The sequence below is a fragment of the Pieris brassicae genome, chromosome 3 (assembly GCF_905147105.1).
Source record: "Pieris brassicae chromosome 3, ilPieBrab1.1, whole genome shotgun sequence".
Lineage (NCBI taxonomy): Eukaryota > Metazoa > Arthropoda > Insecta > Lepidoptera > Pieridae > Pieris > Pieris brassicae.
This window is the reverse complement of record NC_059667.1, coordinates 4,374,180-4,390,671: the sequence shown is the minus strand read 5'-3', so window position 1 is coordinate 4,390,671 and position 16,492 is coordinate 4,374,180. Positions and strand designations below refer to the sequence as shown.

General features: G+C 34.7%; 1 protein-coding gene across 3 annotated transcripts; it reads right to left on the bottom strand.

The window, feature by feature from the left end:
• Positions 1–1,186: 1,186 nt before the first annotated feature.
• LOC123707105 (arginase, hepatic) lies at positions 1,187–8,805 on the bottom strand. 3 transcript variants are annotated; one of them, XM_045656901.1, is made up of 7 exons: positions 8,257–8,805; positions 7,309–7,468; positions 6,786–6,974; positions 4,317–4,503; positions 3,894–4,004; positions 2,402–2,529; positions 1,187–1,870 (listed from the first exon to the last, which is right to left on the bottom strand). In XM_045656901.1, the coding sequence occupies exons 2-7, from the start codon at positions 7,451–7,453 to the stop codon at positions 1,635–1,637; spliced, it is 996 nt and encodes a 331-aa protein (XP_045512857.1). In that variant the 5' UTR covers positions 7,454–7,468; positions 8,257–8,805; the 3' UTR covers positions 1,187–1,634. The 3 variants fall into 3 exon arrangements, with proteins under 3 accessions (XP_045512857.1, XP_045512856.1, XP_045512855.1); XM_045656900.1 differs by lacking the exon at positions 8,257–8,805 and adding an exon at positions 7,654–7,708; XM_045656899.1 differs by lacking the exon at positions 8,257–8,805 and having other exon boundaries at positions 7,309–7,556.
• Positions 8,806–16,492: the final 7,687 nt, after the last annotated feature.

The window sequence follows — 16,492 nt, the reverse complement described above, 5'->3', positions numbered from 1 at the left end:
CACTTTCCCTTTGAGTAAGTTTGATATAGTTCTGGACAGGCCTTCGTTTATGATGTATTTTGAGTCAATGTTTGAGATTTTTGAGAAGTACTTCTCAGCTACCTTTAGGGCATTGTCTTCAATACTAGTTTGTTTAGCTTCCAAGCAAATACATGTTCTTATAGTAAATATAAAAATCTAAAAAACGTTTTTAAGTTAAGTATCAATTTAAAGTGTTTCGGAAAAATATAAGATCCGTTTTATAGGGCCCATAATTTGACGAAAGGCAAGTCGGCTATGGGCCTTATAACCATCCCGAAAGAATGCATTCTTCAAGAACAGAATTTCCAGCTAATACCTACGCATTGAGTCACGGAAACAAAGATGCTTCCTTGACATGTTCTTAACAGATACGAAATAATTATTTTAGCTTTAGAAAAAAACAAAACAATTTGAATAACATATTATGCCACTAAAAAATATAAAGAAATCTTAATACGTACAGATTGAGAAAACGTAGTCGAAAGACAATTCAACAACTATAACTACGTAAGTATTTAATAATAAAGTTATTTAGTTTAATTTTATTACAACACAATTGAAACAATTATGGACTTGACAGACAGAAATATAACTTAAGAAATCTCCGCGTTATAGGGAGAAATACAGCGTTACATGTGGGAAGTAAATCGCGTTACCCATATAACACGGTAACCGTATATTCAACTGGATTACTGTATATTCAAATTATAGAAAATGGGTTGAAAAAAAAAGATTGAACGATAGTCCGCTTACCACACTTATAGATAATACGTAAGTATAAACTTTTTTCATTATTTAATATCATAAGTCACATAGATGTACTAAAGAAAACGTATCGTATAAAGTAATTTTATGTTGGCAGCTTTTACTTTCCAGCTATAAAATTTTACGCCAATTGGCATCTTAATAAAAAGTAATTGTTGGTTGATTTCTTTATTTCTATACTATATATACAGCTATACAGACTTTTAATGCGCCCTGCTAGTACTATGTACTGATTGTTTAATGTCAAAATCGTCCAGAGTATCATTCTCATGTAATTTCATTGAATATTTATTGTGACGTTAAGTTTAATAATTATTTTTTCATATAATATTTGACTTTATTCTACTGCTATCAAACTTTCGTCAAAGCTCAGCGAATTTTTATGAATAAAAAGCATCCACAAGTCTCCAGTATTAATGACATAATAATAATAATCTTTATTTATAACAAAATATGGTTGTGACAAAACTGATCAAATGCTGTGTTTGTCCGTGGTACATGGTGCATGTTTAAAACAAAAGGACGGATATAAGTTACGATATGAAAATAATTTTTAGCCTATATAAAATCTAATGAAACAAAAAAATGTTTAAGACCTTAAGTATGCGTGTGTTAATGGGTGTGTGTGCGTGCGTGTATTTGAGTGTGGCCGAGAGATGTCAAAAGCGTGCGTATGCTGCGTCTGGGTTTGTTTTTAGGTCATGCCAAGATATATACGTCTTCTGTAGTCTCGAAATCCATACCAGCTAGCATAATCTTCAGATATTTTAAGTTTATAGTTTGACTATCTCATAATTTCATTTGATAAATATGCCGCTGAACTTTGAATACTTATCCTAATCCTGCTATTAATTATGGTGCGTTTGTACGGGCAAATCGGACACTCCACGCGGAGTCGTTCCTCGTCTGGAAAATCCGAGAGCAGCCTTCAAAATACATAGTCCGGCTTCAATTGTCCTTTTTCTATCAGAGTCATTTCCAATTGCCGGATTTATTTCAACGAGGTCCAGTGCCCTCAAACGGCCCGTCGAGTGAATAATCTCCATCAGTTTGATCGCTTCCCGTAACGTTAGGCCTCCCCTCACTGCGAAACATTAAACGATTTATGTATTTCACTTTTCCAATAAGATTTATGTAACACAAATTAAAAGGCATTTATTTCTAGCCGATAGGTAAAGTAACTGTTGTTTTCATTAACTTTATCTGAAAAGGATTCTTTAACATAATATTTTATTTATGTTACGGCTTTTGTCCGACGGAGTAGGCAGAGACCACGGCTTTAAAAGGGTGCTTTATTTTTACCGTGAGTTTTACCAAGTATCAAAACGTCTCATATATTTAAATTGAAATGAGTTATAACGCCGCTGGTTACATACAAAACTAAGCTTTGTTGGAAATGTTTTCAAACGTATTGTAGTGCGTTGGCTTCAAAACAGAATGCAGACACCCAATGAAAAGTAACCTGTCTAGACATACCTTATAAACGTAGCCTCAAATAGCTATTTAATATTTTGTCTTTATCAGTCTCACATTCAATGAATGTGACAAAAGATTGTTATGGTATACGTGTTTATATATAGGAATTGTTTAGTTAAGTTTGTGAGTAATCGCTAACCTGAGGTTCCAGTGCTCGGTGCTTCCAATGCGTCTAATGAATCTATATCGAAGCTGACATGTATTGGTTTTTTGTTTTCTGGGTCCAATAAGTGAAGAATGTGATTTATTGATTTTGCTATCCCATGGCTGTAAAGAGAATTACTCGTTAGTTTTTTTAATATAGGGCCACTTTATATTTATAAAAAAAAAATTGTATTTGTAATTGCTGTAAATTATAATGTATTAGTGCGGATTTTATATACGGAAAATAACACCGTCAAGATGTTTTCCATCACGGCGAACGTCACCTACCGAACGCTACCACATCCCTCCGCGAGTATGTATACCCGCGAGTTACCGAGAAATTTGTGTTTAAAGTTTAAAATCGGCGCTAAGACACTCTTTATAACAAGCAAAAAGGTTGCCAGCTCTTTTCTTGGTGTACCCTAAGTCGAATTGGTTAGAAAATACTTCAGTGGGAATTTTTACATAGTGGAGTAGTTTAGTAAGTAGTTTTGAAGCACGAAATATGTAACTAAGAGATATTGAATTCAGGTGCGACGAAATGTTGGAATAATATCCCTCCTACGTTGAAAAATCTTCAGTTAAAACTTAATTTTCGTCGCAGTCCAAAAGCACATCTAGTAAATCAACAAAAATCTAGTTTTTAATCAGCCCAAAAAATATTTATTTATCTATTTCTTTTTTATTCACTATATACTTTTATACAAGACTTCTTTATTTACACTGCTAATTATTATTATTGTTCTACTAATAATTATTATTGTTACATTATTTTTCTTTTTTTGCGATTGAGGCGCAAACTAGCTGTTGTGGTCTTTGGCAGAATGACCAGCGCTGTCAATCAGTCTGCTCCTCAGCATATTGCCGAGCCTGGGCCAGTTACAATCACAACACACACGCATTACACACTTAAAACGTATATTGTTCTTTTATTATTATTATTTTGTGTGTTTCCGTGTGTTTGTATTGTATTAATTTTAAAGTTTCACCTTAATTGTTAAACCGTAAAAAATTGAGTTTAAAAGTAAGAAAAATTAGTATTTTTTTGACGGTGAATTTACAAACCAAAGACTTGTTATACCTTGCGCTTAATTTTTATTACAACGCGTTTTTGATGAGGGGCCATTCAAGTACGTAAGCGTAAGCGTAATTGGCTGCAATTTATGCCCCCTCCCCGCTTTCTCATGTCAGCAAAAGTAAGTAAAGCTCTCAAAACTAATAGTACATAAACGTATTAACTTTTTGTAGGAATCTTCGAAAATTCATTTCGTTTTCAAGCATAGACAATATGTTGGTAATATGTGTAAATAATTACTATTGACGTAATCACTAAATAATAAAATGAAAGACCCCCCAACCCGCTATACAGCTTACGTAATACTTGAACAGGCCCCTTATACACACAATTAAACGTATACCTAATCGTCCAGTATTTATTTGGAAGTATTTAAAATTACCAAATAAAACTAAGTACTTAATTAACATACTCTTCTATATCCTCCATTGCAAATGTAGGCACGTGATATTTTTCAATGGCCAATCTTTCGTAGTGATCTACAGACCTCAGACCGATGTAACCCAGGTTTTTAATCGAAAATCTGTAAAAGCCCAATATATTAACTTTTTAGACTTGGTAAATATTGAATTTACTTAACGAAATTTATGAAAGGTCAACACAGGATAGTCCCTATTACCACGTGTATGAATAGCAATCATGTGTCATTGATTTGATTAAATAAAATAATATTAGTTTTTATAAACTTACAGAACAATCTGTATGGAAAAAAACAACCAAATCGTTGAAACTAACCAACCAAGTACGTGACGCGTACAAGAATTTCATAAAGAAAATACAATAAATTATCCGTCTTTTATTTGCTGTTAGTCGACTTATCGAATATTATATTTACTTTGGAACCTGCCAATCCATAGTAGGCAGATAAGGCCAATAGTCTGAAAGTTCCTTGACGAGCAACGCCACAGGCATGCCGTGGACTGAACCTGACTCTGACGTTTTGTTTGTATTGATGTCTGCGTGCGCGTCCACCCATATCAGGATCATATCTTCGTTCACATTAAAGTGCCCATCCACGGTGCCTTTGAAAAAAAAATAGGTTATTATCGGAAAAGCTGTCCATACATAACGAAGCCCAACTCCATAGAGTAGGAACTTGTAAGGGATATGTTATTAAGAAAATAATTGATGTACTAAGAAAGAAATATAAAATTTCTAGAAATTTCTAACTAGCAAGGCAGCGTGGGTAATATGCAGTTTTTATACATGGTTCAACATTGTAGCAATCTAGCACTCCATATTAGGTTAACCTTTCAATTTATTTAAGGCCGGCAACGCACTTGCGAGCCTTCTGGCAATGTGAGTGTCCATGGGCGCGGCGGTATCGCTTCACATCAGGTGAGCCTCTTGCCTGCTATTAAAAAAAAATAATAACTTATATAGTCATAATCATAAGCTTAGGACATCATTGATTAGAATTAGCAGCAATTTGCACTTAGGTATAAATAGGGAGATGATTGACAAAGATAAAATGAATACAATGAATATAATGAGAGAAAATGTATACGAGATGTTGTCGAATTATTACGAGTATAACTATTTTCGGGGTATTTTAGCAGACGTGTATGTAAGTTGGGCCGGGCCGGGCCGTCCGAAATGAAATTTTGTCTCATAGGAATTTAAATTTCGATTATTACTTAACCTAAAGAGTCGAAACGCCTATAGAGATACAGTGACTAGGAGAAATTTAAAGGATTCGAAGGGCGAAGAGACACGCGCCAAATATTATTGCGACTGGGATTGTTTTAATGTGAACAAAATTGCTTGGTAAAATGATATTAGTTCAACTCTATTGAAACTTAACTCTATTAAAACCAGCCGTTTCGATAACTTTATGTCATTAATCGAGATAAATTTACGACTTGGGTTATATTACGTAATTAAACGATAAATCTTATAAAATTATTTCATAGGTGAGGTTAATACGGTGTATTTTAAATTTCCGAGTCTTCGCAAGTGATAAATGTCGAAGTTTTTTGTAGCCCTTTTATTAATTGCAATATGTTTTTAGAAAATATCATATTTACACTATGTCTTAATAATGACTTATAATGCGCTCGATGTATGAGTCAGCACTTTTGTTCCTGAGTCAGGTAGCTCGATAATGGAATGTCAGTTCGAGAATGACGCGGTTTCTGCTAGCTTCGTCATGCCGATCTTTTAAAGATACGTCACTTTCTGATGCTGCCCTTGTGGCTTTCCAGAATTTCTGGCGTGATGTTTTTGCAACCTATTTTTTTTAGGGAATTACTTTTTATTTTATTTTTCGAATAAGGTTATAAATCATATTCATGTAATGCAACCTGTATAACACATAATATGTCAAAGACAAATATGCGTGTGTGATTCTGTAGACTGCAATAGAGTGAAGCAATGTTTGTAAGTACCTACTGTCGCACTAAAACAGTCTGATTTTGTACAAACAAGTGACTCAATATAATGTGGAAGATGTTTAAATCATTACCAAGGCACGCCACGCTCTTGTGACGAAATTAAATAAAGTCATAATAATGAAAAGCATTTTTATTTAAAAAAGTGAAAATGATATTGTGAAAGACTCGTTGAAGAAAAGGGCAAGATAAAAATAAAATTTGCGGGGGCGCTATTTACCACGTATTTTCTAATAAAAAACTATGAGGTCCTTGCATAATAGCAAAATATATCGTCGAGATACTCAGTTACATAACTCCTAAAATTATTTTTTGTGCAGAAATTATATTAAAAAAACCTTAAACATTAATAATACAGTGTAAATTCCATGTAACGTCCCTCGATATGGTTGGTTGTCATAGACTCTACATGGCATTACATCCACTCTCAATAACGACAACCATAGAGTAATAAAGTACTTATAAGCTAAAATTTGTAAAAACGTTCTTTTGTCACTTTAATATCTTAGCCCGCAGTAAAATCGACTGTCGGCATCAATCATATGAACTTTCTAAGAAATTCGTTCTATTATTTACAAATCGGGATTGCCTGCACGTGTACACTGTTGTTGACCATGACTAATAAGTAGGAGTCTATTATCTATACGTTTTTCTTCTCTCCCTTTATAACAACTCTCTGTAACGCCATAAAATGCACAGTCATTTCAGTGGCGTTATATAGAGTTTACACTGTATTTGCAGTACTTTCAGTGGACAGTGAAAATCAAATATAATTTTTTTTATTGAACACAAACGGGCAGGAGGATCATCTGATCTGATGCACTCTCAGTGCCAAAGGGCTTGCGAGTTCGCTGCCGGCCCCTCGAAGTCGAATTGGGTCGGAAATACTTCAGTGAATTAATTTATGATATTACCTACTCCTATAGAATGGTCTCCACCGATGGTTACAGCGAGTCTTCCATCTTTAAGTACTTGTGTCACTTTGCTAGACAAGCTCTTGTTACAAGCGGACACAAGCGAGAGGTACGCCATGTTATCGACATTAGCGTTTTCGTGACACGCTGGTATTTCTATATCTCCATAGTCTTTGACGTTGAGGCCATCTGAATTATCACATCAAATCATTATAAGTTATAATGGGTTATAGAATTAGCTGTTTGTATGCAATTCTTAGCTAATCTGCCAATAATAAGGTGCCGCTCTATCAAATAAGAATAAATAATAATTTTAATACGACACTTAAATCTTGACCGGGTTTTTATCTAAGTAGCCTTTTTAACTATAAGAAAAGTAGTACAAAAGTAGTTCTCAGTAAAGTACATTAAGACAGGCTTCACAGTAATCACGAAAAGTTAATAACGGTAATGATAAAGCTTACACCACACTCATCAAAACTCATACGAATGCGCCAGTTAAAGCGAAACAAAAACTATTTACCTATTTCCTTAAGTTGCTCTATAAGTCCCGCAGACCTCATTGCAGCAGGAGCAATACTAACACCATACTTTTTCTGACCTTTCTCGAAAGGCACTCCAACTACACCCACTTGTTTTAAAGGTTCCCACTTCTTCATTTGTGACATTCCCCTCACGAAAACCTTTAAATTATTCATTTCTATATTTTACTGCTGTTTCAACACGTCGTTCACTTAACTAATATCATCAAATCTTTTGTTTCTTATCGCTGCGTAAGTCAAAGGTTAGCCGCTGGTATAGTAATTGTTTAATAATATTATCTGACGTAACTTAAGAATATTTATTTTTCAATTATTCAATCGCTTACCCAATAAGTATATGAAGAGTTGAGTACAAGTTCCAAATGAAAAAGTCAATTAAAAATCGGACAAGAAAGTATTGTTTAGCTTATTTTCATTTGAATATTAACGAATCGATTAGATTAATTAGCCCATTAACCTGTGTAAAGACTATATGATTAAATGAGGAAACAAATATTAGTTACTCGTATGCATAAAAATATAGGATATGTTATTAAAGTAATAACTGGCACAATATTGGCACAAAATTAATTTAATAGCAATTAAAAATACAATATGAACATTGTGTTTACATTTATTATATCCATTGTGTCGAAATTCAGGAAATTCGTTCCCCTGGTTCTTTTTTATCCATTCTAAATACGGGCTTATAATTGTGAACACGTTGTACCTGACGTCATCTTTAAGTCTCATTAAACCGGACGGAAATGATGATATACCAATTACTTCATCACCATAAAACACCGGCCCACCTTCGCCGAAATATAGATCGTATGTTGTAACCACAGACGACTCTACCCCACAAATACAGTAATACCATTTTGGGTTTGTACACGCTACCTGCCTGTAACGTTGGTGTTGTAATACTGTTAACGCATTACTAAGCTCACCGTATCCCGTTGTAGATAGTTTTTTATCCCTCAATTCTGATTCAAAGTAGTTCCCCAAAATTGCGCTCTCAGAAAAGTACAATAAGACAGGCTTCACAGTAAAGACTAGAGCGATGTTGCTGTGCATACGAGTGACGTTATAATTCCTCCCTAATTCGAAAAAGTAATCTTCGTGTGCCTTTGTATACGCAATTTTGAAGATGTTATTGTCGTTTGTCCTTTGACCTGCTATGGCGCTTCCGACAGCAGCGTACAAAGGCTCGGGGTGTACACAGCTTCCAGACGTCAAAATAGAACGATGATCTATTATAACCCCTGTACACGCATAATTCTTTGTGTTATTCAATAAAGCCACAATGTATGGATGCCTCTCGGCCAATGTTTCTATGATTTTCCAATCGTAAATATTGTTTCCCATGATTATTGTTGCTGTGTTGGATAACATTATAACCGCAATAATGTTTGTTAGCAAATTACATGCTCGATTCATAGCAATTTGAATTCATTTGAGTTGAGGTAGATATTCTGAAAATGAATGTAATTCAATAATTTTAATACGGAATCACTTGACATAACAGGAAAAATAATATTTCATATGCGTCAATGGACAATAGACAATAGACATGCAATAGATTTTTATTATAGTTAAAATATACTATGTGAAAACTGTTCACCAGTAGGCGTGCACGTTAAGGCACATAAGCCGTATATGTAATACACATAGTTCATTAAACATACAAAATTCGTTTTTAATATACCCGATAAATTAATTATTTGTATGTACTCAGGTCAAATTCAGTTGGAAGCCAGTTTTTCAGATAAATTGAAACCATGTCACAGAGTGAAGAATAAAACCAGTTTTGAGTTTTATTGTATAGACTTCAAAGGCCGATTGAGGATACAACAAAAGAAAACGAATGAATGTAGGTAGAAATAGTAAAACGTACACAAACATTGCTTTAATTTATTTCATATTTAAATCAGTCATCATCATCAAAGTCATATTAAATTTATTTATTTAATTCATATAAATCATAATGAAAGTTCTATATTTCATTATGATTAGCAATACGCGAAAATTGTATTTAAAATATATTTTTATTAATGTAGGTAATTATGTATACGCGTTAGAAGTTATACTTCTTTGGCGTAACAAGATAAAAATCTTTTCAAAAATTGTATTCTAGGTTTGTTGAAAAAACAACACGAACAATAGAAAATTCTAAAATGTTGCTTATAGCTAACTTCATGGTGTCGGCTTTTTGTGACGGTGTGCGCGTGCATCGTAAAAATTTACTCTCATCATTTTACCCAAACGAGCCAAAAGAAGTATAAAGTTCAAAAAACCGATAACGGAAACTAATCTGTTACTAAAATAGCAAAAAAATTAAAGTGACATACTTGATTGAAGGTCTGCTTAAGCTGGTATAAGTGCTGTGCTTTATCTGTTTGATCGAACGCGCTCGCTTTTAGACCGCCTTGTTGACCCATGCAAAAGAAACGAGTGGCGTTAGTAATTTAGCATTTGCTTGAAACGCTAAATCGAAGAGTTCTCTCAAATAACCTTGAATCAAGGAGTTTCACTCAAGAAATATAAGTTAGATCACCATATTCTTTTACGCCGTCTTTTACGTCAAGGTTAAAAACGTAACAAATTCTTGGTCTTATAATAGAACTTTAACAGTTTAGATTTGCAAAAAATAATCACAAAGTGACTCAGTGTTATTGGTTGTAATATACTACAATCTATGACTCAGAAAGTGACAGAATTTTAGTGTTTACCAATAGGTTACCAATTCTAAAGTTATAGTTTTTTTTTCTAAATAATAAATTTTTGTATCCAAGACATACTTATAAATCATATCTACCAGTATTGCATACAGCTTGACTATAAATTTGCCACATAAAGGCTAAAATAAAAGTAGAATCTTACGAGGCCGCCGGTTTTCGAGCGAAACTAAAACTTCGTATATAATTTTTAACGCAGATGCATTTAACAGTCCCGTTTATTACCGAACATATATCTTACTTCACTAAAATATGTTTATATGTTTTAAAAACAAAAGGCTTAACAGAAGCTCATCAGTTACCGCTCGCATTATACCTGCCGAGTTTTATAAAGTATGTTGAAAGATTTGCGGCCTCCCGTAAGGGTTGAATGTGTCTGATAATAACGAGGGTTGAACCGTATGGTAAAATTGCACAGTATTCAGAGCTACTTACGGCATATATTGATTCAATGCTGATCTCCTATTCATAAATCTGAGACATCCTACGTGACGTCAATTTTATATTTATTTTAAATTGAAGAGTCATTACTGAATTAGATTTTGCGACCTGTTGTTAATGTTATTACGTTTTTCTGTTGAAACGATTTGCACGGTATATATAAAGAACAGTGATAAAATCACAGAGATTGGTTAAAGAAAATAAGGTAATATTCGGAGTCAAAACTTAGTGCCTTTCGTATTTCAAAAACGTGTTGAATTGCGCAAACGGGTCGTATTTAGCTAAGTCTCGACTCTGAATAATGCCGGTAGTTTTATCACAGTAAAACTGTATTCATTAGGATTTTACTATCTTCTGTATACATCGATCAGTATACAATATAAAACAAATACCGACCGTAACATTCACAATGTATTGTATTATTTTTCAATAGCTTACAATAATACACGTAACGTGGGCGTTGCTTAAATTTTTGAATAAGGACAAAAATCCTATGAATAATAAAGGGGTGATGTATTGAGGTTTAAAAATAATGCCTGTTTTGAGTTAAACGAAATTTTATACAGATTATTCGTATACAGACAACCCGCGCTCCCTTATCCTATAAAAATGGTAATGTTTTACATGGTAAAAAAATCTCATTAATTATTTTTGCATTAAAAATAAACGATATACGAACAAGTGTAATAAAAATAACAAAATAATTAAAAACCAATAATACCGTTTTTAATCATTTATACAATTGAATGACTTAAATATTGCGGTCATTTTACTGTTGCTAGCTCGAATTTACTCGAATCTGGTCTTTCTTTATAATTCATATTTTTAAATAAGTATTTGATTCGATTTGACCTAATTGGACTCACGATATCCTCTTTTACATAAAACTTATTACCTACAGTGTTTTAAATGTTTACAGAAACCATCTTATACATGACACATCAAATTTACGAGTTGGACATTTAATCCAACTAAAAATTGTTTTACTACAAGTTTTGAAAACTTAGGCCAATAGTCTGTGTTTATAGTAGGTATTTAATAATTTACTGGAATTTTTGCTGTCACAGATATACGAAATACCTCAACACTTCCATTATGATATGAAAAATGAGTCCATTCTTCGGTAAGATTTATATTATCCATTCTTAGAATAAATCCGTATCATAAATTTGCGTTTTCTGTGGTCTTGGTGGAGCGAACTCCGCAGAGTGTTGTTAAAGAACTTATATATAGGTAGAATAGAATTGACGATAGTAAAAGTTTAAAATATGTTACGGTCATTTCTATTATAAGTATTGGGTTGCGGTAATCTATATATATCGATGAAAAGACTTTTATCACTTTACTTGGTTTGGAAACTACTTGAAGTCACTTTCTACTCCCTCATAAATCAAAAGCTGAAATGCGGTATCGAATGAGAGAGTCGTAAAATATTGAAACTGAATGTGAGTACGTACCGGAGTCCATCAACATTACCAAGCAAACTCTCGACTTTAACTTCCAATGGAAAAAAGGTCTTGAAAGACCGGTTAGAGTTCTGGGGGAGATTTTCAGGTCTGATGCCAAATATTAGGTTTGAAATTGGCGTTTTGTATGGGAGGAACAAAAAGTAGAATATTTTTGAATATACAATATTTAATTAATCAAAGTATGAACCATTGTTTTCTATGCACTTTTGCCATCTCATAGGTAGTTCATTGATCCCTTTACTAAAAAAAAACAGTCGGACGGGATTCAATAAAATCTGTGAAGGCGATTTGGACTGCCCCATCAGAGTTAAATTTTTTCCCTTGCAAGAAGAAGTCGAGTAGAAAAATGGTAATCTGTTGGAGCAAGGTCCGGGGAGTACGGAGGATGTCTTAGACATTCCAATTGAAGCTCTTCTAATTTGGTAGCCGTCTCTTGTGCAGTGTGTGGTCTAGCGTTGTCGTGAAGTAGCAGTGGCGTGGAGCGATTGACCAGCCTAGGTTGTTTAGCCGCTAGCTTTTCCATTATGGTTTGCAATTGCTGACAATGGACATTTTTTTTTTTATATACATGTGTCTTTACTACGACATCATGGAACATTACAATCTAGCCTAATTTAAGACTAATAAGTAATTTAAGTCTAACCTAATTTACTAAAAAGGATTGTAATAAGTAAGTGTCCAATAACGCTACTTATAGTCTCTATTGAAGGGAAGACACTCTGTTCTTGTGTTTTCATTTTTTCATTCACTGTTTAGCACTTAATATTAAAGTACACTAACACTAATTCACTAGTTCAAATGGTTTTATCCTTTTCAATCTTCTCACTAGGTCAGTGGTATCAAGGAGTTGAATAGCCTCGACATTCACGTGATGGTGGAGCCTATGTTCGTGTGCTCCAGCAGCCTTTTTTATTAATGTGGTGACGTTCTCTACATTAAGGTCCCGATGGAGGTCGTAATTGCGAATGTACCAGGGAGCATTGACTATTCCCCTGAGCACTTTGTTTTGGAATCGTTGGATTACTTGGATATTACTATTACTGGTACAGCCCCACAGCTGGCAACCATAAGTCCATACAGGTGTCAGGACTTGTTTGTAGATCAATAATTTATTTTGTACTGATAACGTGGAATGCCTTCCGAGCAACCAGTACAATTTAGAGTAACGGAGATCCAACTCTTCGCGTTTCTTTTTAACATGGACCTTCCATCGGAGTTTGGTGTCTAGCGTCATACCTAGGTACTTAGCTGAATTTTGGAACGGCACTTTGACGTTATCGATATATACTGGCAGGTAATTTGATGTTTTGTTGGAAAAGTTTATGTGAACTGATTTAGACTGATTTAGTTTTATCCGCCATTTTTTGGTCCACAAGCCAACAATATTTATGGCTTTTTGTAATTTTACTACCGCTTCCTTTTCAGTAGTCGCCGTAGACATGATAGCAGTATCATCGGCAAAGGTCGCGATAACGTTATCTTTTAGATCAGGAATATCGCATGTGTATAAGAGGTACAGGACCGGACCTAATACACTCCCTTGCGGCACCCCAGCTTTTATTTCTTTTAGTTCTCAATAATCATCATCTTGTCGTACTCTAAACATTCTTTGTGTTAAATATGACTCAAGGATATTTGAAAATTGACGAGGCAGTAATTTCCTTAATTTATGAACAAGTCCTCGATGCCACACTTTATCAAATGCTTGAGCTACATCCAGAAAGACAGTGGAGCAGACTTTTTGTTCTTCTAGTGCTTTTTCAATATTATTTGTGATTCTATGAACTTGCTCTATGGTAGAATGTTTTTCTCTAAAACCGAATTGGTAATCTGGTATGAGCTGCTTTTTGACAATAATGGGGATAAGACGTTTGAGAAAGATTTTCTCAAATAGCTTTGCTATAACAGGTAACAGTGAGATTGGCCTGTAAGACGTGACTTCGTGTGGAGGTTTTCCTGGCTTGGGAATCATTATAACTTCCGCAACTTTCCACATATTGGGAACATATTGAAGTCGAAATGAGGCATTAATTAAGGTTGTCAATTTAACTACGGCTTTACGGGGGAGATGCTGAAGGACTTCACCCGTAATTAGATCAAAACCTGGTGCCTTCTTTTTAGTTAGACATTTAATTTCACTTAAAACCTCTTTTGGTGTGACTAGACGGATGTTCAGCTCTTCTGACGTTATTTCTTCGAAGTTAAGTAAATCTTCTTCATCGATTTGAAATATATTTTCTAGATGATCAGCAAACCTCTTAACTTTTTGTATGTTACTTGCAGCCCAATTCCCATTAGACTCTCGTAAGGGAGGAATATGTGTTGTAGGTTTTTTGATATTTCTTATCGCTTTCCAGATGGAGTAATCGGTGGAACCATCAGAAGTTAATTGGTTTAGGTATCTCTTTATTGAAGTATCTTTATGTATTTTAATCTCTCTCCTCAGTTGTTTAGTGAGGTTATTCAGATGTTTTTTGTCTTCTGGACATCTTGTGGAGTGCCACCTTTTTCTTTGAGTTCGTTTTGTCTTTATCAAATTTTTAATCTCTTCTGGGAAGTAGTTGTTTTGTACCTTTTTCTTAAATTTTGGAGTATTACTCCAAGCAGCTTGTTGGATGTTCTTTGTAAATCTATTGACTTCTAAATCTAATTGTTCCTCAGTCTTTAAAGGTACTCTAAGGTCTACCATATTGACAAGATAAATTTTGAAGCTGTCCCAGTCCGTATGCGTGTTCACGAGAGATGGATTCAGTTTTCGCTTTATAGGGTCTTCGCCAATTGTGAGTAAGATTGGTGAGTGATCTGAGTTCATATCATAGGCTTCCTCTATTTGGAGAACATTTGGTGATACTTCTCTAAATATGAAGAAATCTATAAGATCTGGTATTTTATTCTTGTCTGTTGGCCAGTATGTGGGCCTTCCTGTGGAAATTGCATCACATCTCAAATTTTTCATAGCATTGAACAGTTCTTTTCCTTTGGTCGATATTAATCTTGATCCCCAGTAGGTATGTTTTGTATTGAAGTCGCCTCCCAACACAAATCTATTTCCAAGACTTTCTAGCAGGGTTTTGTACTGGTCGTACTTAAGTGCATGTCTTGGTGGGCAGTAAATAGATGATATTGTTAATGGATACCGCTTCATTGATAGGCTCACAGCCACAGCCTGTATATGCTCTTTTTCATATTTAAAGACCTCATGGTGTTTTAAGCTATCCTTTATTATAACTGTACTTCCCCCACTAGATTTATTACTTGGGTGAAGGGCATGGTAGGCATTATATCCTTTAAATTTAATGTATGACTCCCTGGTAAAATGTGTTTCCGATACCAAGCAGATGTCAATGTTTTCATGTTTAAGAATTATCTGAAGTTCTCTTTGGTGTTTTAAAAGCCCATTAGCATTCCATGCCATTATTTTTAAAGCCATTATTGCTTAAGACGTTTGGGAGCAGCTATTTTGGTGCCGCTTTCTAGTTTTTTTAGTCTTTCATCAAAGGATGTCAATAATGAAAGTATGGTGTTAATCTTTTCATCCATGCCTGTGCTAGCTATCTCATTTTGTTGTGTTGGGGATGGAGTCTTAGGACCTTTAGTTACCTGGGCAAAGGAAACAGTTTTGGAAACTAATTTTGCTGGTTTTACCGATTTGTCCGATTCTATCATTGATTTTGATTTTAAGACATTTCTCATTTTCTGTAATTCTTTTGCTACTACACAGCCTCTGTAATTAGCTGGATGTGACTGGCTGTGACAATGGACATTAATACCGTAATAGTCTGGCCAGATTTGAGAAACCTGCAATGAACAATACCGGCACTAGTCCACCAAACGCTAACAAGTAACTTTTTTGGGGTTAATTTTCGCTTGGGACAGGATTTGGCTGGCTGGTCAGGATCCAACCATTGCGCTGAGCGCTTCCGATTATCGTAAAGAATCCATTTTTCATGATTCGGTTTAAAATACCTTCAATATTGTGCCGGTTCAGTAATGTAACGCAGCAGTCGACGCGCGTTTGCCGGTTTGCTTCAGTCAATTCGTCAGGTACCCACCTATCAAGCTTTTTAATCTTCCCAATTTGCTTCAAGTGAATTAAAACAGTTTTATCACTAACACCGCAGCCTGCAGCTAACTCGGACGTGGTTTGCGATGGATCCGCCTCCACAATAGCAATTCAATATTTCATTATCAACTTGGGTCTCAGGCAGTCCACGGGGCTTGTTCTGCAGGTCGAAATTTCCAGAACGAAAACGTTGGAACCAAAAACGAACTGTGTTTTCTTTTGCAACATGACCGCCATACACATCATTCACCCTTCGAGTCGTTTCCGCAGTACTAGTGCCACGGCGGAACTCGTACTCGTAAATAATGCGATACTTTAAGTTTTCCATTTTGTAAAATGAGTGACGCGCAGAAAAAAACAGAAGAAAAACACAAATGAATGACGGTCATCGAAGCAAAAATACATGAGTTATAAGCTGTACAAATTTGAATTTGGAATTCCTTACCAAAGAGGAGAACATCGTGATTAAAGTGGC

Coding starts and splice junctions, on each gene's coding strand:
- LOC123707105 (XM_045656899.1), bottom strand. CDS start 7,483: ATGAATAATTTAAAGGTTTTCGTGAGGGGAATGTCACAAATGAAGAAG. Junction 4,504..6,785: donor AGACCATTCTATAGGAGTAG/GTAATATCATAA, acceptor TTTTTTTCAAAG/GCACCGTGGATGGGCACTTT. Junction 1,871..2,401: donor ACCGAGCACTGGAACCTCAG/GTTAGCGATTAC, acceptor AATGTTTCGCAG/TGAGGGGAGGCCTAACGTTA.